Consider the following 24,026-nt stretch of genomic DNA (forward strand, 5'->3'; position numbering starts at 1 on the left):
TATACGTGAGCAGGAGCAGGGTTCAAAGCAGGCTGCGCTATAAGGTGCTTTACCATACCAGAAGGTATGAACTTGAACTCAGGTATAAAAACGCCTATTTTTAAAGGGTTGTATTTCTAAATTAGTGAGGGCGCATTGTGCATCTACCTTTTTTTTTTTTTTTTTTTTTTTTTTAGTTTTGAAGATCAAATACTATCTTCAGATGAAAGTTTATTATCTAAGAAAACAGATGGGGGCAATTTCCTAAGGCCCTGGGTCAAGATTTTATATAGGTGGGCCTTAAATGTTATGTCCTAAGGACTAAAAACTGGAACTGAAATGAAACAGGCCCTTTTTAACTTACCCTACAGCCACACTCCGTTTATTGTAGGTCTAAAAATAGGATGTTTGTATGACTATAGGTAAATTAACACATGGACTATCTTTAGTAGTAGAGAACTAGAAACTATTGTAGGTCTGATGGCGTCAAAGTGAGGCCTTGTAGGTGGGGCTCTTCTGAAACTGATGGGAAACTCTGAAATTCTTTCTACCCAGTTGTAATTTCAAAATTTGTCACCAAGAAGGTGTGCGTGAAGTGTGCCAGTGGTAGAAATGGCAGAAGGAGATAATTGATAGTTATTGATAATTGATAAGTGTTGATAGTTAATTCTTGGGTGTGATTTATTTTCTATTGGTGCACATTAATCAGGCCAAGCTTTTTTGTTAGATCCTGGGAAAGGCAAGCTACTTTCAACAGCATACAGGTTTTTGCCTGTGGTGCCAGTTCACAAGAAGTTCAAGTAAGAAAATGTGTGTTGATGAGCACAGATTCACAGCCAGTATTAGAAAGGTAACTCAAAAATAATACCAGTATGACATTCGTATTTTGAGACTAACATTTAGTAGAAAGAGCCTAGTTGTATTATTATATGGCATTTATTAACCTCAAATGATTTAATAGAAAACATTCCTTTCTCTTTCAGAACAGTGAGATGGAATAACAGTCTTGATTTTAGAGAATTTTCAAGTTATTTAAATATTTTTATGGCTTTTTTTTTTGAAGCTTCCACTTGAAGATTTGTGTAGTATAACATCCCAGTCGCTGCCCATTGCACAGACTTCAGTAGTACCCGAATCTACAGAAGACATTCTTTCGAAGGGTTTCACTTCCTTAGAAATGGAAGAAGAAAGAATTGAAACTGCACAGCAGGTGAATGGCAGTGTTGTTTCTAAGGATATTTGATTACTCTAAATATCTCAAGACAGGGTAATAAAAATGTCCTAATTAAAAGTTCTGAACATTTGAAACTCTAGTTAACATCAGATCTTTATAGAACAACTTGATTTTGTGTTAGCTGTGGCTGTTTTGTAAGTGTTTTAAATTAAGCTATTACCCAATTATACTTGAAATACAGATAAAGATATGATATTCCAAGTTGGATGTTGGTAGCTAGTCATTAGGGTTTTAATATTTCATGCACTTTTGACTTCCCCCAGTGTATGTTTATGTTAATGTGTCACCCACCCAGCATGCGTGTGTGTGTGTGTGCGCACATACTTGCGCACGCGCACACACACATCTCTGCTTGCTGCTATGTAATTTTTTTTAAGAACCTAAGTATTCTCTTCAGATGAATCCTTATAGTTATTTTTCAGTAATTTATATGTGTAATCTTCCCTTGATTTTTATTTATTCCTAATTACAAAACTAAATATATAGCAGCTTCTTCTGCCACTTCCCCCGTCTCTTCTTTTTACCCTGTAAAAATCAAAGCCTAGGCGTTTACCGAGTAAAACAAAAAGCAAGCATGCTGAATTGCATATGTAGTAAGTCAAGAGGCAGTGCTGCAAAGTGAAATAGAGCTCCACATTTTGAGTTAGGCCAGCCTGGATCTGAAAATCACCTCCATTACTTACCACCTTTGTGAGTTTAGGCAAATTACTTACTATCTTAGGCTTTTAGTTTTCTAATTTGTAAAACAAGCATGATTGTATACCCATCTCATGGGATTTTTCTGAAAATTAAATAAGATAATGCATATAGTGTATGGCAGGCACACAGTCAATGTTAGTAAATGATAGCTAAGGTACTTGGCAAGCCTTGTATCTTGGGAGAACGAAGCACACCCTTGACTTCAAATCCCACTTGAGAATTATAGAAGATAGTCTTGTGCTGTGTCAATGAACTTATTTGGACTATTTGAAAAAAAAAAAAAGTCATCTCGGCTAAATTTGTATCTTTGTATCTCTCTTTAGGTTTTTTAAAAAACCGGTATATTGAGTTGTAATATATGCACAATAAAATGTACTCATTTTAAGTATATCGCTTGATGAGTTTTAACAAGTGTAACTACCACCATGATGAAGATATAAAACATTTCCATCGTCCTTTATGCTTCTTTAAGGTCAATCTCCTCCATATCTTTTTAATAATAGAAATTTTTCATGACATTGGTGGCAGGGCCAGAACTCAAACCCAGGTTTAGCTGATAAAAAAATCCATGTTCTTAAACTACTCTGTTATATTATTTCAGTTTATATTTTTTCATTCTTATTAGATAACATTAATACTAACGTTTACCCAAAAACCCTAAGTTACCTACTCAAATTGAACAAAGTAGCAAATACACATTAGCCTCTTATGAAGGAATATATGTTTTTTTACATATTGTATCTTTAATACTCCTTGTTTGACTCTGGATATAGCTAGTGTTTTTAATATTGTTTGCTTTTTCTAGCATGTAGATATTGACTGTGGAATTAAATTGTTATCTCCTGGTTAAAAGTAATTATTAATGTCTCTGCCCCAAACAATAAGACTTAGATAGTGTCTACCCTTTTGACTTGCTGTTTATCATGTAAGCACTTTTCATTTTTTCTGTTTTAGTTTTGTTGAGAATATAATACTCTTTATTTTTCCAGTTTTTCTCATGGTTTGCAAAGCTACAAATTCGGATGGATCAGGATGAAGAAACTAAATATAGGTATGTGGTTCTTGAGTTTGTTGGCTGTCCTGATTTTTAAATCACAGTCATCTGCAGCATTTCATAATCTGAACTAAATGAAGGTACAAAGAAAATTCCAATAGCAACATTTTCTTTAAAAAGAGCTAGAGAGTAATTGTGTGATTAAAAAAATAGTTATATCATAATTAATAGGTGAGGAGGTACAGACATTGGTTTTTAGATAACTCTAGAAAGGTTTGGGGTCAAGTGGGAATTTTACAGGAACTGTTAAGAGGTATTTGTTGCTTTTCTTTAGAAGTAGAGACCCAAGAGATTTTAGGGATGCCCATCTGGACTGGGTGTAACTATGTTGTTCTGTTTGTGTATATTGATAGCATGGAAGAAATGATGGTGCATAGTTTCTAGCTGATTTGGGGACTGTGGTTTGAATAACTGCATTTATTTAACATTTATTAAGTGACTGCTATTGCTAGGCAATGTGTTAGGCTCTTTGATACATGGTTCCACTTAATCTTTATAGCAGCTATGTGAGGAAAGATACTATTTTTCCCATTTTACAAATGTGCAAACTGAGGCCTGAAAGTTTTAAGTAACTTGCCTAATGCCATAGAGACTTGGGCAGAGCTGGGGCTTGTACTCAGGTCTTCTAATTCCAAGTCCAAAATTCTTTCCATGACTTCACACCATCATGGGATTTTTGGTGTTAAGTGATCTGAGAGATTGACCTTGGCATGGCCCTAGTGTCCTAGTTTTTGAAAGCTGAGCCAGTGATTTGTTGCCTTACATGTGATAAGCCAGCTTTTGGCTTCAGGGCTGTTTCCTTTTTTTGCTTATAGTTGCAGTGATTTCCCTCTAAATTCTTGAAAAAGGTGTTAACATAGTGTTTGAATATGATAAGCTTTAGTGAATGGTCAGACTTCTTTCCTGAAATTCAAGCATTTGGGGAAAAATGAGACTTTGTTGTTTATTGACTCTGCTTATTGGGGGAAAATATTATTGCCAATCCCCTTTTGGTTCTGTTTTCTAGACAGATGAGGGATTACTTGTCTGGGTTTCAGGAGCAGTGTGATGCTATATTGAATGATGTAAACAGTGCTCTTCAGCATCTGGAATCATTGCAGAAACAGTATCTTTTTGTGTCCAATAAGACAGGAACCCTACATGAAGCCTGTGAACAGCTCCTAAAAGAACAGGTAATTTGCAGAATGGGAGAGGGTTAGTGATTATATTTAATATTTTATTTTTAAGTAGATGAATATAATTTAATTGTAATTTCTTTAATGTCTCCAAGTATATATTGAACTCTGCTCTGTATGAGGCCTTGTGCTAAGCATGCAAATTGTTACATTGTCAGGCTGTTTTTTATTTTCAATAAGCTTACATGAGTGAAGGGGCAAGGCAAGCTTTCCTAAGCTTTCCTACGTATTGAACTGTTACATCTCAGCACAATTTAAGAGTGAAGAGAATACATTGGTTTGCTCTGTGCTCTCTTTACTATTGACACTTCTCAAACAAGCACAGTGATTGTAGTAATGGTGGGGTTTATGAAAAGGTGAACTGATCTAGATTGCAGTTAAATTTATGATTTAAAGATAGAACATTTAAGTTACTTTGAGTTTTCTCTGTGTATTTTGTGTTTTTTTAAAAAGGCAATAATTGTTTTATAAAAGATATGTAAGTTGCTATACTAATCATTGCTTATCAGTTCATAATTGCAGAAATCTTTGAACATTAGTCTGAAATTTTATGTCTCACATAAACCTGTCTGTCTGGTATAAATCTATTCAAAGTAATTTTGAGACTGGAGTGTTGATTCTTATGTTCTTACACTGATTCTTTTTCTTTTAAAAAATGCAAGTCGGAACTTGTTGATCTGGCTGAAAACATTCAACAAAAGCTTTCCTATTTTAATGAATTGGAAACTATTAACACAGTAAGCATGGTTTTTTACTTTATGTAAAGTTAATGACCTTATTTAATATTTCTCTTTCTGAATATCTTTAAATTTATAAATTGGCCTGAGTGATATTTGAACTTAATAGTTTGCTTGCTGATAGATATTCCTATTAGTACCCAATGGAGATATCATTACCAGTTCAGATTTTTTCAAATATGATTTAAGTAGTAGTTCTTAAGTTATATTATTGTTATTAAAATCTGTCAGTTACCACTTACAATGGTTACCACTTACAGTGTCTTATTTGTAAGCTGTGAAGATTGAAAGAAGGAATTTTAAATTTTAAATCTTGCTGTGTTTGTGCTATTATTAGTAATCAAAACATTTTTTAAATTAATCTCATGTTTAGTTTGAAGTATAGTCCTTATAATGCATGCTTGTATCCCAAAGTAATAGTCTCAATTAGAACTGCTGTGTAAATTATATTCCTATGTTTTTCTGGCTCATAAATTAATCATAATTACTACATATAAATTATTAAAATTATTAAATTAATCACAATTATTATGGGTTACTACAGAGATAGAAAACTAGGAGCTAGTTAACAATGGAATACAAGGAAATCGTTCATTGCCAAGTTGTCAAGATAAGAAATAATTGGCTGGTTATTTTTACATTTTAACATACATTACTTATATTCATTAAAGACGTATGTTATATAGTTTTATGTATTCTAATGTGTAATTTTATATATTAAGTACTAAATATTTGTTATATATTACTTGTATTTATACTTATTATTGTATACATTTTTATATATGTTTACTTATATTTTACTTATATGTTTTACTTTTGTAATATGACTGCTAAACATGGTATGACTGCTAGTTAATCCTTTAACTTTGAGAAAATCAGCAGTGTTTGAAAGTAGGAAATTTGTCTATGTTATAAAGTACTAGAAAATGGGAAATCTAGGTAGTTAATATGTTATTTTAGTATAACATTGTATAATGGGGTAATATAAATATTTGTTAATTTATGAAGAGCCTCATTAGGAATAAACCCAATTAAATCTGTATTTTTTTTGTCCTTTCTTTATTATTACACATGGGCTATATTTGAGGATATTTTGGTGATTTTTAAAATGTAAAGATATTAGTATGACTATGTTATAGCCTAATGGGAAATATGCTAATTCTAATACATAATTTTCAACTTTTGCCTGTATATTTTTTGTGAATTAAAATTTTTCTTTTTCCTTGAAGAAATTGAATTCTCCTACGTTGTCTGTTAATAGTGAAGGATTTATACCTATGCTGGCCAAGTTAGATGATTGTATAACATATATCTCATCACATGTAAGTCATGGTATTTCTGTATATTTTTAAGAAATCTTAACATCCCTATTGTATCATTTCTTATGCTATACAGTAATTATTTCTTCTGAAGGGAAAAATGTGTCTGTAATATACTTGAAGAAAGACTGTAGTAAATTCTTAGTTGTTGTCAGTAGTGATGTAAAAAAAAGTACTTTCAGTTGCTGAGACAACCCCTGGAATAGAAAGAGGTCTTCGTTGACACAGTTTTATCCCACCTAAAAGTATGTGTAATTTTTAGGCTGTTGACTTCCTGTTGTTTTAGATACTTCTTTGGAAACAAAAAGTGTTACTTGGGAAGAAATAAAGGAATAGGCCCTTTGATTTAATCACCCTCTTTCTATCCCCCAAGGATTTATAGCTGTACGGGTTTCCCCCACTACCTGAAAGTAGAATGTTCTATGAAACCTTTTGTAAGGCAATAATGGCATGAAGCGAAGAAGCTGTTACCATTTCAGAAAAGTGAAAATCCTTTTTGGGTTTCTTTTGGTTAGTGAAAACAGGTACTATTGTAGGTCTTTTGTAAAAACCAAGTGGCATAAAGTGAACTTTTGGTTGGGCAGGTGCGAGGGAGTGACAGCCTGTATTTGTCTTTGCCAAGCTTATGATCTGTATAAGACCATTAAAGGACAGGTTTGTTTTCATAGTTTACTCTGCCTGTGTTTGTTTTCTCTTTGTAAATCTTTCCCTTTCCTTTATAGCCAAATTTTAAAGATTATCCTGTATATTTGCTGAAGTTTAAGCAATGTCTTTCTAAAGCTTTGCACCTTATGAAGACATACACTGTGAACACACTACAAAACCTCACAAATCAGTTATTAAAAAGGGTGAGTTAACTGGTGAAGTGTTTTTTCTTTTCTTTTTCTTTTTTTATTCATTTATCTTCCATAATCTAAGTGTGAGATTAGTAATTAGTAACTATAAAAACTTTTTTTTTTACCTTTTGTTAAATAAGAATATGCATCAGCTTTACTTGTAATAGAAAAAAATGGCTGTATTATATCTGTCCATCAGAATCTTATTTTCAGAGAATATTTAATAGTGTGAGAAGTACTCAGTACTATATGGTAAATGATAAGATTTGAACTATTTGTCACTTAAAACATTTTCTTATCTAATTCATGAAAATATTGGAAGGAAATACACCAGAATGATAAAAGTGGTTCTATTTTAGTGGTGGGATTACATATGATGGATACTTTGAATTTTTTGCTTTATGTATGACGGATAATTTTCTGTGTTTAGCAAATATATTTTTATTGAGTGCCTTCTGAATGCTTGGCATTGTACTGGGAACCGTACAGTAGTGACAAGGAGCCAGCAAATCCCCTGTGCTCTTGGAGCTTATATTCAGGAGAAGTAATCAGTGAAGAAGGAAACAAACAAATTGATCAATTACAGGTGGAGTGAGCAAGCTATGTGGAAATTGAGCACAGTGTTATGTTAGATATTAAGAGTAGAGCTAGCTAAGATGGTTATTGAACACATTTCTTTCATAAGAAAATAAAATCATAAAGATCATGCATTTTATTTTTTAAGCTCACTTTCTAAAGAACATGGAATGTCTTCTTGAACTTTCAGTTAAAAGCCACTGATTTTGGGGTTGCAGCTTACTGTTCACATTGCTCTTGGCTGATATGAAGTCCAGACTATAATTTTTCTGTTTTGTAAAATTTTTAATAAGTTTACAAACTTAATACCTAATCAGTACTAGCACCTACTGTGTACTAGTAGCTAGTGCTTTACTGTTGAGCTGCATAAAACCTTTATGAGTATATGTTTTTGGTTTTTTTAAAGATTTTATTTATTTATTTGAAAGAGAGAGCACAAGCAGGGGGAGCGGGAGAGGGAGAAGCGGGCTCCCCCTGAGCAGGGAGCCTGATGCAGGGCCATCCAGGACCCTAGGATTACGACCTGAGCCAAAGGCAGATGCTTAACCAGCTGAGCCACCCAGTCGCCCTTTATGAGTGTATGTTATCACCATTTAACAGATACACTGAATCTCAGAGAGGCCCAGTAATTTGGCCAATATCCTACTATTAGTAAGTGACTGAGTATGAATCTGAATTCAAGTCTGTTTAGTACCAAAGTTCATGTAACATAGTGTAAATTTTAATTATAAAGAGGAAGGAGATGACAGCTCCACGTAAATATTTCTCATTTGTAGCAATAATACTAATATGTAATCTCTCTTTGAGATTTTTCCCGCTAAGCTTTTTGTTGGTATATAGGACAAAGCAGTAGCTGTTTGAAATGGTTGGTGTCACATTTTCTGAATAATTATTTGTTTGCTAACTATCTTCCTATCCTCTCCTCCCCCATGTCTCTTTAGGATCCTTCATCTGTACCTAATGCAGACAATGCCTTCACATTATTTTATGTGAAATTTCGAGCTTCTGCTCCCAAAGTCAGAGTAAGTAGACTGACATAAATAGGATATTACTATGAACTTCATTTAGCCAGCCCTTTTGAAGCTCTACCGTATGTTAGGCCCTTTGCTTATACTAAATGAACACTAATGAAAGGTAGGCACTGTCCTTCCACATAACCTTCGTGATGTCTTGAGAGCACAGCGCAGAAAACACTTGGCTCTTCCTGTGATGCTCAGGGAAGGATTCTAGATGGAAGTGGTATTTGAGCTTAAAATGCTCAGTGGACTGGATGGAATTAATGAGGGTGTTTTATACAGAGAGAACAGGAGGTATAGGTATGGTTGTAGAGACACATATTTTGGGAGAACTTGTAACTTGTTATGATCAAAATACAGGACATTAATAGGGTGCAGTTGGGAAAAAAGACAGGAAAGATGGCAGGGATCCTTTCACAAGGGGTATCACGTGTCGTGCTAATTCAGGAAAAGTGGACAGCTAATGAAGTATTTTATTGTATATATTTATTTATTTTAAGGTTTAGTTAGAGCAAGCAAGTGAGGGGAGGGGTAGAGGGAGGCAGCATCTCTAGCAGATTCCCTGCTGAGTTCAGAGCTTGACATGGGGCTCGAATTAGTGAAGTATTTTAAACAGGAAAATGATTTGGTCACATCTACCAGTTCTTTCGATTAAGGATGCACTATGAAGAATGGATTATAGTGAAAAAGAGATTTGAGACAGGGAGGCCTGATTAACAAGGAAGATTTTGCAGTAGTCCATGGGAAATAGGGGTTGATAAGGTGTTGGTAGTATAGTCTTGAGGTGGGGAACATGTGCCTTCTTTAGTCTCCTTAGCACAGTGCCTGGTACATAAAGGAATGCACTAAATATTTATCTTGATTACGTGATTGGAAATGGAGGGTGCAGAAAGTAGATATAAGTGTTAATATTTGCACATTTAATATATCCAAGATAAAGTTGACTGGAGCTGGTACATGTATCTTTTTTCTACTCATTGTGAAGATACTAGAAAGAGTAGTCTACTTTTGCTGCCTCTGACTCTTGCTATTTCCCTCTTGAGAGTCAGTTGAAGGATTTTTTTTTTAATTTAAATTTTAGTTAACATACAGTGCAGTGTTGGTTTCTGGAGTAGAATTCAGTGATTCATCACTTACGTACAACACAGTGCTCATCACAACAAGTGCCGTCTTTAATACCCATCCCCCATCTAGCTTTTCCCCCATCCACCTCCCTCCATCAACCCTCAGTTTGTTCTTTATCATTGAGTCTCTAATGGTGTGTTTCCCTCTTTCTTTTTTCTCTTTTTCTGCTTCCCATATGTTCATCTTGTTTTCTTTCTTAAATTCCACATATGAATGAGATTATAGGTATTTGTTTTTCTGTGACTGACTTATTTCACTTAGCATTATTTCACTCTAGCTCCATCCACGTCATTGCAAATGGCAAGATTTCATTTCTTTTGATGGCTAAGTAGTATTCCATTTTGTGTGTGTGTGTGTGTGTGTGTGTGTGTGTGTGTATGTGTGTGTGTATTCATTCATCATTTGGTGGACATTTAGGCTCTCTCCATAGTTTGGCTGTTGTTGATAATGCTGCTACAAACATCACAAAGGTGTGTACCCCTTTGAATCTATATTTTTGTATCCTTTGGGTAAGTACCTAGTAGTGCAATTCCTGGATTGGAGGGTAGTTCTATTTTTAAATTTTTTTTTAAGATGTTATTTATTTATTTGGCAGAGAGAGAGACAGCCAGTGAAGAGGGGACACAAGCAGGGGGAGTGGGAGAGGAAGAAGCAGGCTCATAGCGGAGGAGCCTGATGTGGGGCTCGATCCCATAACGCCGGGATCACGCCCTGAGCCGAAGGCAGAAGCTTAACTACTGAGCTGCCCAGGCGCCCCTATTTTTATTTTTTGAGGAACTCCACACTGTTCTCCAGAGTGGCTGCACCAGTTTGCATTCCCACGAACAGTGTAAGAGGGTTCCCCTTTCTCCACATCCTCACCAACACCTGTTGTTTCTTCTGTTGTTAATTTTAGCCATTCTCACAGGTTCGAGGTGGTATCTCATCATGGTTTTGGTTTGTATTTCCCTCATGATGAGCGATGTTGAGCATCTTCTCATGTGTCTATTAGCCATCTGGATGTCTTCTTTGGAAAAGTGTCTGTTCATGTCTTCTGTCCATATCTTAACTGGATTATTATTATTGTTACTATTATTTTGGTTGTTGAGTTGGGTAAGTTCTTTATTGATTTTGGGACTAACCCTTTATCAGATATGTGGTTTGCAAATATCTTCTCCCATTCTGTAGGCTGCATTTTAGTTTTGTTGATTGTTTCCTTTGCTGTACAGAAGCTTTTTATCTTGATGAAGTCCCATTAGTTTATTTTTGCTTTTGTTTCTCTTGCCTCCAGAGACGTTTCTAGTAGGAAGTTTCTATGGCTGAGGTCAGAGAGGTTGTTGCCTGTGTTCTCTAGGATTTTGATGGTTTCCTGTCTCACATTTATGTCTTTCATCCATTTTGAATTTATTTTTGTGTATGGTGTAAGAAAGTGGTCCAGTTTCATTCTTCTGCATGTTGCTCTCCAGTTTTCCCAACACCATTTGTTGGAGAGACGGTCTTCTTTCCATTGGATATTCTTTCCTGCTTTGTTGAAGAGTAGTTGACCATATAGTTACGGAAACCGTTCTGGGTTCTCTATTCTGTTACATTGATCTGTGTGTCTGTTTTGTGCCAGTTCCATACTGTCTTGATGATTACAGCTTTGTAATGTAGCTGAAATCTGGAATCGTGATGCCTCCAGTTTTGTTTTTCAGAATTGCTTTGGCAATTTGGGGTCTTTTGTGGTTTCATACAAACTTTCAGATTGTTTGTTCTAGCTTTGTGCAAAATGCTGTTGGAATTTTGATAGGGATTGCATTAAATCTATAGATTCCTTTGGGTAGTAACGGCATTTTAACAATGTTTTTTTTTCTAATCCATGAGAATGGAATGCTTTTCCATTTCTTTGTGTCCTCTTCAATTTCTTTTGTGTTGTAGTTTTCAGAGTACAGATCTTTTAACTCTTTAGTTAGGGTTATTCCTAGGTATCTTACTGTTTTTGGTGCAGTTGCAAGTTGGAGTGATTTCTTGATTTCTTTTTCTGCTGTTTCATTATTGGTGTATAGAAATGCAACAGATTTCTGCACATTGATTTTATATCCTGCAACTTTGCTGAATTCATGTGTACCAGCAATTTTTTGGTGGAGTCTTTTGGGTTTTCTACACAGAGTATCATGTTTTCTGTAGATAGTGAAAGTTTGACTTCTTCCTTGCTGATTTGGATGCCTTTTATTTCTTTTTGTTGTCTGATTGCTGAGACTAAGACTTCCAGTACTATGTTAAATGGTAATGGTGAGAGTGGACATCCTTGTCTTGTTCCTTACCGTAGGGGAAAGGCTGTCAGTTTTTCCCCATTGAGGATGATATTAGCTGTGGGTCTTTCATATATGGCCTTTATGATGTGGAGGTATGTTCCATCTATCCCTGCTTTGTTGAAGTTTTTATCAGGAAAGGATGCTGTATCTTGTCAAATGCTTTTTCTGCTTCTGTTGACAGAATCATATGGTTCTTATCCTTTGTTTCATTTACGTGGTGTATCACATTGGTTCATTTGTGAGTATTGAACCACCCCTGTAGCCCAGGAGTAAATCCCACTTAATTGTGGTGAGTAGTTCTTTTAATGCACTGTTGAATTCGATTTGCTGGTATTTTACCGGAATTTTTTGCATCCATGTTCATCAGGGATATTGGGATCATCAGGGATATTCTCTTTTTTAGTGGCGTGTCTGGTTTTAGAATCACACTAATGCTGGCTTTGTAGAGTAAGTTTGGAAGTTTTCCTTCCATTTCTATTTTTTGGAACAGTTTGAGAAGAATATGTATTAGCTCTTCTTTAATAAAGCCTGATAGAATTCCCTTGGGAAGTCATCTGGACCAGGACTTTTGTTCGTTGGGAGATTTTTGATTACATTCAATTTCTTTGCTGGTTATGGGTCTGTTCTAATTTTCTGTTTCTTCCTGTTTCAGTTTTGGCAAGTTGTAAGTTTCTAGGAATTTGTCCATTTCTTCAGGTTGCCCAGTTTGTTGGCATATAATTTTTCATGGTATTCTCTTAAAATTGTATTTCTGTGGTATTGGTTGTGATTGCTTTCATTCATGATTTTATCTATTTGGGTCCTTTCTCTCTCTCTCTCTCTGATAAGTCTGACTAGGGATTTATCAATTTTCTTAATTAAGAACCAGCTCTTAGTTTTGTTCATCCATTCTGCTGTTTTCATTTGTTTGTTTCTATGAAATTGTTTATATCTGCTCCAGTCTTATTATTACCTTTCTTCTGCTGGCTTTAGGCTTTATTTACTGTTCCTTTTCTAGCTCCCTTAGGTGTAAGGTTAGGTCGTGTATTTGAAACTTTTCTTGCTTCTTGAGATAGGCCTCTGTTGCAGTATACTTTCTGCTTAGGACTGCCTTTGCTGCATCCCAAAGGTTTTGGACTGTTGTGTTTTAATTTTCATTTGCCTCTGTGTACTTTTTTATTTCTTCTTTAATTTCCCAGGTCATGCATTCATTCTTTAGTAGGATGTTCTTTATCCTCCATGTATTTGAGGTCTTTCCAAGTTTTTCCTTGTGGTTGACTTCACGTTTCATAGCGTTGTGGTCTGAAAATATGCATGGTATAATCTCGATCTTTTTGTACTTGTTCAGGGCTGATTTGTGACCCAGTATGTAATTTGTTCTGGAGAATGTTCCATGTGTCCTTGAAAAGAATGTGTGTTCTGCTGCTTTAGGATGAAATGTTCTGAAAATATCTGTTAAGTCCATCTAGTCCAGTATGTCATTTAAAGACCTTGTTGCCTTGTTGATTTTCTGCTTAGATGATCCATTCATTGCTGTAAGTGGGGTGTTAAAGTCCCCTACTATTATTGTATTATTATCAAAGAGTTTCTTTATATTTATTATTAACTGATTTATATATTTGGGTGCTCCCAAGTTGGGGACATAAATATTTACAATTGTTAGATCTTCTTGATGGGTAGATCTCTTAATTATGATATAATGCCCTTTTTTTTTTTTTAAAGATTTATTTATTTATTTATTTGACAGAGAGAGAGACAGCCAGCGAGAGAGGGAACACAAGCAGGGGGAATGGGAGAGGAAGAAGTAGGCTTCCAGCAGAGGAGCCTGATGTGGGGCTCAATCCCAGAACACCGGGATCACGCCCTGAGCTGAAGGCAGACGCTTAATGACTGAGCCACGCAGGCGGATATAATGCCCTTCTTTATCTCTCGTTATAGTTTTTGTTTTAAAATCTAGTTTGTTTGTTGTAAGTATGGCTACTCTGGCTTTCTTTTGATGCCCATTAGAAGGGATAGATGGTTCTCCATCCACCCACTTTCAAACTGCAGGTGTCGTTAGGTCTAAATGAGTCTCTTGGAGGCAGTAAATAGATAGGTCTTGTTTTTTTACCCATTCTGATACTCTGTGTCTTTTCATTAGAGCATTTAGTCCATTTACATTCAGAGTGATTATTTTTTATTTTTATTTTTAGTTTTGTCTTACTTATATCTGTATTGACTGAATCCCTGGCCGTGAGCCCTATTTCCTATTCTTTCTTTTGGGGTGAATTTCTCCATCTTGTTATTTTGTCCAGAAAAGAAGGGAAAAAAAACCCCCAAAATAAACAAAAAACCCAAAAAACCAAATAAACTAAATCCTGGGTGTATTTTGGTCTGCTTGTTAAAAGAATTTATGTCCCAAAATAAAAAAAAGAAAGAAAGAAAATGGAAAATAAACAAAAAATTAAAAAATTAATAATAAAAAATAAAGAATTGAAAAAATAAGAAAATAAATGAAAAAATAAGAATAAAAAATAAAGAATAAAATTAAAAAAGAAGCTAGATTCTGTTTCCCCAAGAGCTGAAGCTTTGCAGCCCTCTATGATTAGACTTGGTGCAAGTGAGTTGTTTGTGTTTGTCTTCTGGGGGAGGGGCCTGCTGCCCTGATTCTCAGGCCGACTTGTTTCAGTGGAAATGTGCCTGCGGGGTGCAGGAGTTTGGGGCTTGGTGTATGCTGCTCGGACCTCCACTAGGTGGTGCTGTTTTGCTCCCTGAAGGCTTTCATCACTGACCCCCCAGGATGGATATGGTGGTGCCCTGTTCTTAGCTGAAAGTTTGTGCCCCTCCTCTTCAGTGAGCCTTCACAGAAGAGCAATCAGTCACCACTCTTTGTTCTCAGTTCAATCTGAACCCTTTGTTCACTGTGCCTGTGTCTGAATTTTTTTATCTCAGGGGCACGACTGAGTTTCAAAACTCCAAAATTTTAGGAACTCCCCTGGTGCAGACCTGTGCTATTCCTCCCGGGGAGGGTCTTGCCCCAGTTTTGTCATTTGCTGACAGGTCCCAGGAGAGTGGTCACATGACTGCGCAATTTATGTCAAAACAGAGTAGAAAACTGATACCAAGACCTGCTGCTCTCAGCTGGTTTCTACGCTCCTATGCCTGGGAACAGTGGCACCACCCCTTCTTCTTGTGACCCAGGGGATCCTCAGACCAAGATGTCACTCCTGGGCTTCTGCCCACTTTGCCACCTGAGCACCCTGAAGCCAGGCACGTCCCCCATGGTAGAGGACTTCTGAAAGTTTAGATTTCGTGCTCTGCTGCTTCCAATACTCTACAGTAGGCTCGGTAAGCAGGCCTCCCTCCCTGCCTCCTTACCAATAGTTATATCTCCTCCAGGTCAACTCTCTGCACCTGCTACCTTCCAAAGGTTGGTTGCTTTTCTGTTTGTAGATTTGCAGTTTTTGTTCTCTCAGACTTCAGTTGATTTCTTGGGCTTTCAGAATGACTTGATAACTATCTAGCTGTGTTTGAGGGTCAGGACAAGCATAGGGTCTCCCTACTCCTCTGCCAACCTAACTCCTCCCTCAGTTTTTTGTTTTTTTGAAATAAGAGAAACTTGGTCTTATTCGTAGAAGATATAGGAGAAGAGTGGTTCACTGATGGTATAAGGTTTAGATTGTGCCTGATTGGTTGCTTTTGCTTTGTAGTCAAATACCAGTGGTAAAAATTGGGTTAGAAAAGAAATGGTATAGTTACTTAAGTGTGATATAGCTCAGTGTGGTAGGTGAATATAAAATGATTATATAATTATCAGTGGCTTTCCTACATGCCATTTACCAATGGTAGCCAATTAATATATGTGATGGAGTCCTATTTATATTAGTGACAGATAGCATAAAATACTTAATTAGAAATAACTTTAATGGAAATACAAGGATGAAGAAAATGACAAAACTAGACAGAAAATTATAAGAGATTGAACAAATGATAAGTTTCTCTTGTTCCTGGTCAAGGAGACCTAATTTTTTATTTATTTATTTTTTAAAGGTTTTATTTATTTATTTGTCAGAGAGAGAGAGTGCACAGGCAGGGGGAGCAGCAGGCAGAGGGAGAAACAGGCTCTCTCCTGAGCAAGGAGCCTGATGCAGGGTTTGATCCCAGGACCCTTGGATCGTGACCTGAGCTGAAGGCAAATGCTTAACTGACTGAGCCCATCCAGGCATCCTGAGACTTACTTTTTTAAATGTCAGTTCCCCCTAATATAATTTATTGGTCAAATAGAATCTTAACAAAAATTCCAATGGAATTTCTTTTTTGGATGATGTTAAAATTTGTCTGGTATACTAAATAAGCAATACTGATTTGTACAAGTAAATTTGAAAAATACATTGATACTGATGCAATAATTCTTTGATGGATCATTGGAATGAGAAATTCTAGAACTTAATATGTAAAGAAATCAATCTTCTCAAATCAGAGAGGAAGGGTTAGAGTTTTCTACATAGTATTGGGAAGATTTGCTAAGTATTTGGGGGAAATTAAAGTAAGCTCTTCACTTTATAACATTACCAAAATACATTCCAAGTGAACTAAAGAGTTAAATGTAAAAATAAGCAGGAAAAGAAAAAAACCACCTAGCAGAAATTATTGGGAAAAAATTACAGAGAAGATTCAGGATATAAAAATTACATTTTCTGAATTTTAAACAGCCAAAGAAAAGCAGAAAGTAGCATGTTGCAACAGATAAGTGAGAAGGTTAATATTTTTAATATACTTAGAGTGCTTCTAACTCAAGATAAATATCTGATAAATAAATGACCAGATTACGCGAAGCAAATGCAAATGGTTCATTAAATATGAGTGCATCTGTAGCCTCAGTGGAGAATACGTGCAGTTTAAGGTTAGATGGCATTTTTTTTGGCAAGACAATGGCCGATTAAGGTCTAGCAGTCCGTGCTTTTGAGAATTTGATGAGGCAGACAATACTGCTGATAGAGATGTAAATCAATTTTCTTTCTCAAAAAACATTTTAGGAGAATGGAGCAAAAGCCCCTTTAAGTATTTAAAGTGTTGGGGGTCCCCAGCTGGGAAGTAGGTACTGCTGTTATACCTGCTTTATGTGGTAGGAAGTGGAAACTCAGAGAAGTGAGCCTGATCTCCTGGGCTCACACAGCTTCTGGGGAACTGGCACCCAGACCCTCTAGTTTCACTCTAGCCTCAGAGCTCCTAACCTCTGGACTTTTCTCCTCAGGAAACAATCTAGATGTCTAACATAATATTTGACTTATGGTACATTTGCCCAAGGGGATAGTATGTGGCTGTTTAAAATAATGTTTTTAATAATAATAATAATAATAATAATTATTATTATTATTATTATTATTCATTGAGTGTTTACTAGGTGCCAGGTACTACGCTAAGGCTTTCCATAGGTTTTCTTCTGATGTTGAGTAGGATGATGTTTTGAAATGTAATTTTTTGAAAGCAGATTACATGTCGAATGTATAATATAATTCCAGGTTTTTAAAAAAAAAAATATATAGTAACTATAGTGTGTATATACAAAAACCTGAAAGAATATTCTAAAATATTAGTTGTGGTTATCTTGTGGTATTATAGGTGATTTTTATAGTTCAGCTTTTTTGTATTTACAGATTTTCTAACATTAGCATATATTAGTTAAAATCAGAAAGTAATTGAAAGTATAACTGAAACAGATGTATTTTTAATATATTTTTATCTTGCAGACTCTTATTGAGCAAATAGAACAGCGATCTGAAAAAATACCTGAGTGAGTACCTGGAAGTTCTTCAAATTACCATCTTCTTGACGTGCTATTTTTCCAAATCTGTTATGTTTTCTGATATTTTCTGAGCAATTACCTTCCATACTATGCAAGTGTTTCCTTGTAGCACATAACTTATTTTGGGCAAGGGTTGTAGACCTGACTTTGAGTTTGCAAGGCATCTCTTTTGCCCATAGCAGGATTTGCTTTTAATTTCAAAGATGTAAGATCTTTCTCTACTCTTGGGAGATAAATCTTTCTTTAAAAGAATAAAAATTATAACTTTTGAACTACAGTTCATTATGGTTTTTTTTTTCCCATACATCAATATTTCTAGTATTTAATGTGGGCAAATGAGAGGTGACCTTATCGCTTTAGAGCTTTTGAAATCTCTTCTAGGATTTAAGATCAGGTTTAATTTACGTGTCTGAAATCAGAAGTTTGTACTCCAGTCTCATTTGCTTTTCATCAGATACCAGCAACTGCTAAATGACATCCATCAGTGTTACCTTGACCAGCGGGAGCTCCTTTTGGGCCCTAGCATCACTTGTACTGTAACAGAGTTAACCAGCCAGAATAATAGAGATCATTGTGCCTTGGTAAGCTTCTGCTAGTTTTGATTGATGTTAAACCTTCCTCTGAAATTTTTTGATGTTCTAGAAGCTATACTTGGGTAAATAAGTTTTGGATTCCATATCAACAAGCTTAAAAGATTTTTCTTCATTTATGAGAAATCTAATTTAGTAATTAGAGTTCAGCTTGTCAAAATATTCTCATTTTGATCTATTTTTGAAGAATGAAGTTTCACAAACAAGTATTACTCCTTGAAAGATGAAGTTTCAGTTTGTGGATTTATATTGACGATTTACTTTAGCTTTTGCTGAAGTGCTTTTTTTCTTTTTTTTTAGCAATTTTAATTCATGTGCATGATCTATTTTAATATATGTGCATAATCTCAGTGCAGATAATATATTTGCTTTAGTCATAAATGCTGGAATCATTGTGTGTCTTTAACTGTAGGTAATGTGTGTTTATTTCCTGCAGATTCGCAGTGGCTGTGCCTTTATGGTCCATGTATGCCAGGATGAGCACCAGCTTTACAATGAATTTTTCACAAAGCCAACGTCAAAATTAGAGTAGGTGGTATACAAACTCTGACTCTTGTTTTTAAGATTTAATTTGCTAATGACCATCATGGCTTATCATATAGTAAAGGACTATTTTAAAGTCAACTGCAGAGTGTTTTAACTATTGTGAGTATGTGAACAGAATATTCTTGGATGGGACAGTGGTTATTTTAAAATAAATGTGCAATTTAAAGGCCAACATGCTTTTATATTATTTATAATGTATCTATGGAGACAATATGGTATGATAGTAAGAAGCCTATATTGGGAACTAAGTCTTGGCAATCTGTATCCCTTTATCTCCACTGAGTATAATAATTCCTTATAGTTAAAAAATTCTGTGGTTCTGACTATTGAAAGACACTTAAAAATACAGACACTATTTAGTACCTTTTCCTTATTTTTCTCAAAGTGTCTTTCAGCTCCTGTGTTAGTCACTTTTGGTTTCTTCATATTGGTGATTTTGACTCTTACAAAGATTCCAGGATTATGACTTTTGTAATGAGGAAGAGACAAATGTATCTTATAGTTTTCATTAGGTTGATCACTTTTGATGAAATGCTATATATAGAAGAGTACTATGGACAGTATGAAGAATATAGACAACTTAAGTTTTTCCTTTCAAATGTTTAAAATTGTCAGAAATACTTGTATATCCAAGTACGTTGAGTTTTGTTTATCTAAATTCAAGTATTCAAGAATTTTTAATTCATCTGTCCTAGGGAAAATGTTACATTTGATTCATAAATGATGTAGAATATAAAAGGATAATTAAATCGACCGAAATATTTGTTATTGTGTTTAAAAGGACATATATAAAGTATTGCTGAAATAAATAAAGTTGTAGTAAATTGACATTTGGCCAGGGACAGCTACTTTGGAGTGACTGCTGAAGACTGTTTACGGATTTTGAGCTTTTAAAGCAAAGAAAAATCTACAGTATTATTTTCACCTTTTGACTTCTCTTTATATAATGTTCCCATGCACTATTTTCCAGTAGATTTTTATTTTTATTGGCTAGAAGAAATCAGTGATGCCTTTTAAACTATTAGAAAATCCCGAAAAGATTACTACTTACAACCATGTTTTATTCTTCATTTTAGTGAACTTTTGGAGAAACTCTGTGTGTCATTGTATGATGTCTTCAGGCCATTGATCATTCATGTTATTCACTTAGAGACCCTATCGGAACTTTGTGGGATTCTTAAAAATGAGGTGCTTGAAGATCATGTACAGAACAATGGTAAATGATAATTACAAATGATAATTTCAAAAGTCTTTTTAATTATATCTGTGGCTCAATGAATTTGAAAAGCCCCTGTTCTCTACCCTACACACCTATATAAATTTATTATTTTTATAGCCTGGGTTGATGCCTTGTCCCTTTTAAAATCAAGATACACCTTATTTTTTGACTAAAGGTACAAATAAAATGGGGAAAGAATTTTAAAATCTGGGCAAAATTAGTAATAAAATAATTATAGTTAACTTTTCATTTTGGCATCTGAAATCCAGAGAGAACTGTCTGTTTTGGGTTAGACATTTCTTAATACATTCTTACCAAAATACCTAAAGTCATTGACTATATTGCAAACTCTTGATTTAAAAACAGGCATTATTTTAGCGTACATATATAACAATGACATATCTTTTTTGAATTATAATTCTCTGGAAAACTCTAACCATCTGATACAGTCTTTAATATTTGATTTGATTATCATAGAAAACATGACTTAAGTAACTTAAAAAAAACCCCTTCAAGTAATTATTTTACTGGCAGAAATTACTCTTCTAACTTTGACTTTCCTTAGGAGACGCTATAGGTTTGTTAATGCATCCAAATTTTCTTATTCTGCTGAATTTAGTTCATTCTAAGATTTGTATTTTCTTACATATTAATTAAATTAATTTGTCTGAATTAAATTAGTTTGAAGGTTTATGTTATTATGTAGTGTTTCCAACTCCCCAGCCCTTGAAAAGCTGTTACGGAAAAAATGGTTTGCCTTAACACTGATGGCATCCTAGGAATGCAGAAATTCTTATAAACTCATATTTCATCTTAGGTTTTTACTCATTTTTCCTTATGGAAGCCTTAACAAGTCATTTAATATCTGTGGGGGTCAATTTATTTGTAAAACTGGAATGAGAACTCAACTAATAAGCTGCCTTAGCTGTCTCTCAGGATTGGTCTGAAGCTGAATGAGATAATTTTTAAGAAGCACAAAACACTTTAAAATTCAGACTTTATTATTCATGTTAAAATAGAAATAATATCACAGAGTCTCAGAAAGAAGGTATGAGGGCAAATTTATTTCCCAATTTTAAATTTGAGGAAATCGAAAGACATTTATTAAATTTTTCTGAGGTCATTGAATCATACTGAAATAGACTGCAACCACAGTCCCTGAGGCAAAAATACTTCCTACTACTACTACTGGAGACTTGAGTAATATTTTTGCTTGTTTAAAGAAAGTATTTTTCTAAATATAAAGGAATGGATGATTACACTTTTTTATCAGCTGAACAACTGGGAGCATTTGCAGCTGGAGTAAAGCAGATGTTAGAAGATGTACAAGAGCGCCTTGTCTATAGAACCCACATCTACATTCAGACAGACATCACGGGGTACAAACCTGCTCCCGGAGATCTGGCGTATCCTGATAAATTGGTGATGATGGAGGTAGGGTTCCCTTATGTGATCTTGGTCTCTTTCTCAGCCCCATATACCTTTTGGATGTTTGATACTAGTGAAAATAGGATGTTTCTTTTTAATTCTCATTCAAGATGTAAAATTGAGATAAACTTGCCATAAGATCATAGGAAATAAAATTTTAAAAAATTGAACAAAATGATCTTTTAGGTTTTTCCTTCAAGTTATATTTTATAATTCATTTCCCTCCCCTTTTCTAGGAAATATGTGTTCTCAATTTTTTTTTTAAAGATTTATTTCCTTTAGAGAGAGAATGTGTGCTTGTGCATGAGCATGGGGAGGGGCAGAGGGAGAGGGAGAAATCTCAAGCAGACTCCCTCCTGAGCATGGAGCCTGACATGGGGCTCGATCCCACAACCCTGAGACCACAACCTGAGCTGGAATCCAGAGTCGGACACCTAACTGACTGAGCCACCCAGGTGCCCTGCGTTCTCAATTTTTAAATTGAATTTGTGCTTCCTGTGATTTCTCTTTTTTAAAATAAATGGCATAGAAGAAGGTTGATGACATAGGAGCCACCATAGTTGATTGTCACATAACCATGTGTCATGTTGTCTCATAAAAACCCTGCAGGCCATCTCCTCAAGATTCTACAGTACCGACGTCCAGGTTATGGTTTGAAGAGTTAGATTTACCTCACTGATCATTTATCTCACTGATTCAGTTACATACGAACCTTTCTTTTCTTTGAGTGCTGTATAGAGTTTAAATGATGCTGAGAATAGTAGTGCTAACCCAGAATTAGAACCTAGACCTTTTTTTTCTTTTTAAGTAGGCTCCATGCCCATTGTGGAGCTCAACATGGGGCTTGAATTCATAACCCTGAGATCAAGACCTGAGCTCACATCAAGAGTCAGACTCTTAGCTACCCAGGCACCCCGGAACCTAGAATTTTTTTAATGGAAGTTTCAAATATAAGCAAAAGGTAGAATAGCATAATGAACTCTTACATATCATTACCGCAGTTTCCACATGGCCAATGTTATTTCACTTAGAGCTCCATTACTCCCTTCCACACCATTAGTTATTTTGGAGCAAATTCTAAACATTTCATCAGTAAATACTTCAGTAGGTAGCTCTAAAAGGTAAGACACATTTTATTTTTTGCAGTGAAGTCTTTTTTTCCAGTTTTATTGAGAAGTGATTGACATATATCAGTATGTTTAAGGCATAGAGCATGATGATTTGATTTACATACATTGTAAAATGATTACCACAATAGGTTTAGTTAACATCCATCATCTCGTATAGATAACAATACAAAGAAAAGAAATTTCTTTTTGTGATGAACTCTTAGGATCTACCTCTGAACAACTTTCCTGTCTATATACAGTATTTATTGTTAACTATAGTCTTCATGTATATTACATTCCTAGTATATATCTTGTAACTGAAAGTTCATATTTTTGTGTTTTTTAAAAAATTTTTCTGGATTCACATATAAGTGAGATCATACAGTATTTGTCTTTCTCTGACTTATGTCACTTAGCATAATGTCTTCAGGGTCCATCCATGTTGTTGCAAATGGTAGAATTTCCTTGTTTTTTTTTATGGCCAAATAATATTCCACTGTCTGTATAGACCACAGCTTCTGTATCCATTCATTCATTGGTGGACACTTAGGTTGTTTCTGTGTCTTAGCTATTGTGAGTGATGCTGCAGTGAACGTGGGGGTGCAGATATCCTTTTGAGTTAGTGTTTTCATTACCTTTGGATATATTCCCAGAAGTGGAATTGCTGGATCAGATGGTAGTTCTATTTTTAATTTTTTGAAGATCCTCCATACTGTTTTCCAGGCTACATCAATTTACAGTCCTGCTAATAGAGCAAAAAGGTTCCCTTTTCTCCACATCCTTGCCAACACTTATCTTTTTTGTTTTTAAAAGATTTTATTTATTTATTTGTCAGAGAGAGAGAGAGCGCGTGTGCTTGCGCATGAGTGGAGGAGGGGCAGAGGGAGAAGCAGGCTTCTTGCTGCGCAGGGAGGCCAATGTGGGACTCCATCCCAGGACCCTGGGATCATGACCTGAGCTGAAGGCAGACGCATAACTGAGCCACCCAGGCGTTCCAACACTTGTTATCTCTGTCTGTTTGATAATAGCCATTCTAACAGGCATGAGATGGTAGCTTATTGTGGTTTGAATTGGCATTTCCCTGATGATTATTGTTACTGAGCATCTTTTCGTTAACCTGTTGGCCATTTATATATCCTCTTCGGGAAAAAAGGTTGATTCAGGTCCTTCATCCGTTTTTAATTGGGTTATTTGGTTTTTATGCTATTGAGTTGTAATGAGTTCTTTATACATTTTGGTATTAACTCCTTATCAGATATATGGCTTGCAAATATTTTTTCCCATTCTGTAAGTCATGTTTTCACTTTGTTGATGGTTTCTTTTGCTGTGCAGAAGCTTTTTAGTTTG

General features: G+C 35.1%; 1 protein-coding gene across 1 annotated transcript in view; it reads left to right on the forward strand.

Moving 5' to 3' along the window:
* COG3 (component of oligomeric golgi complex 3) overlaps positions 1-24,026 on the forward strand; it is a 72,828-nt gene that overhangs the window by 8,285 nt on the left and 40,517 nt on the right. Inside the window, exons 2-13 of the mRNA XM_045796787.2 lie at positions 1,043-1,189; positions 2,902-2,963; positions 3,973-4,138; positions 4,804-4,878; positions 6,108-6,200; positions 6,920-7,045; positions 8,551-8,631; positions 17,732-17,775; positions 18,242-18,368; positions 18,814-18,905; positions 20,000-20,139; positions 21,416-21,576. Coding sequence (XP_045652743.1) covers positions 1,043-1,189; positions 2,902-2,963; positions 3,973-4,138; positions 4,804-4,878; positions 6,108-6,200; positions 6,920-7,045; positions 8,551-8,631; positions 17,732-17,775; positions 18,242-18,368; positions 18,814-18,905; positions 20,000-20,139; positions 21,416-21,576 — 1,314 coding nt within the window. The remainder of the gene's footprint in view (positions 1-1,042; positions 1,190-2,901; positions 2,964-3,972; positions 4,139-4,803; positions 4,879-6,107; positions 6,201-6,919; positions 7,046-8,550; positions 8,632-17,731; positions 17,776-18,241; positions 18,369-18,813; positions 18,906-19,999; positions 20,140-21,415; positions 21,577-24,026) is intronic.

Source organism: Ursus americanus, chromosome 10 (genome assembly GCF_024610735.1).
Source record: "Ursus americanus isolate L20-20 chromosome 10, mUrsAme1.1.p, whole genome shotgun sequence".
NCBI lineage: Eukaryota > Metazoa > Chordata > Mammalia > Carnivora > Ursidae > Ursus > Ursus americanus.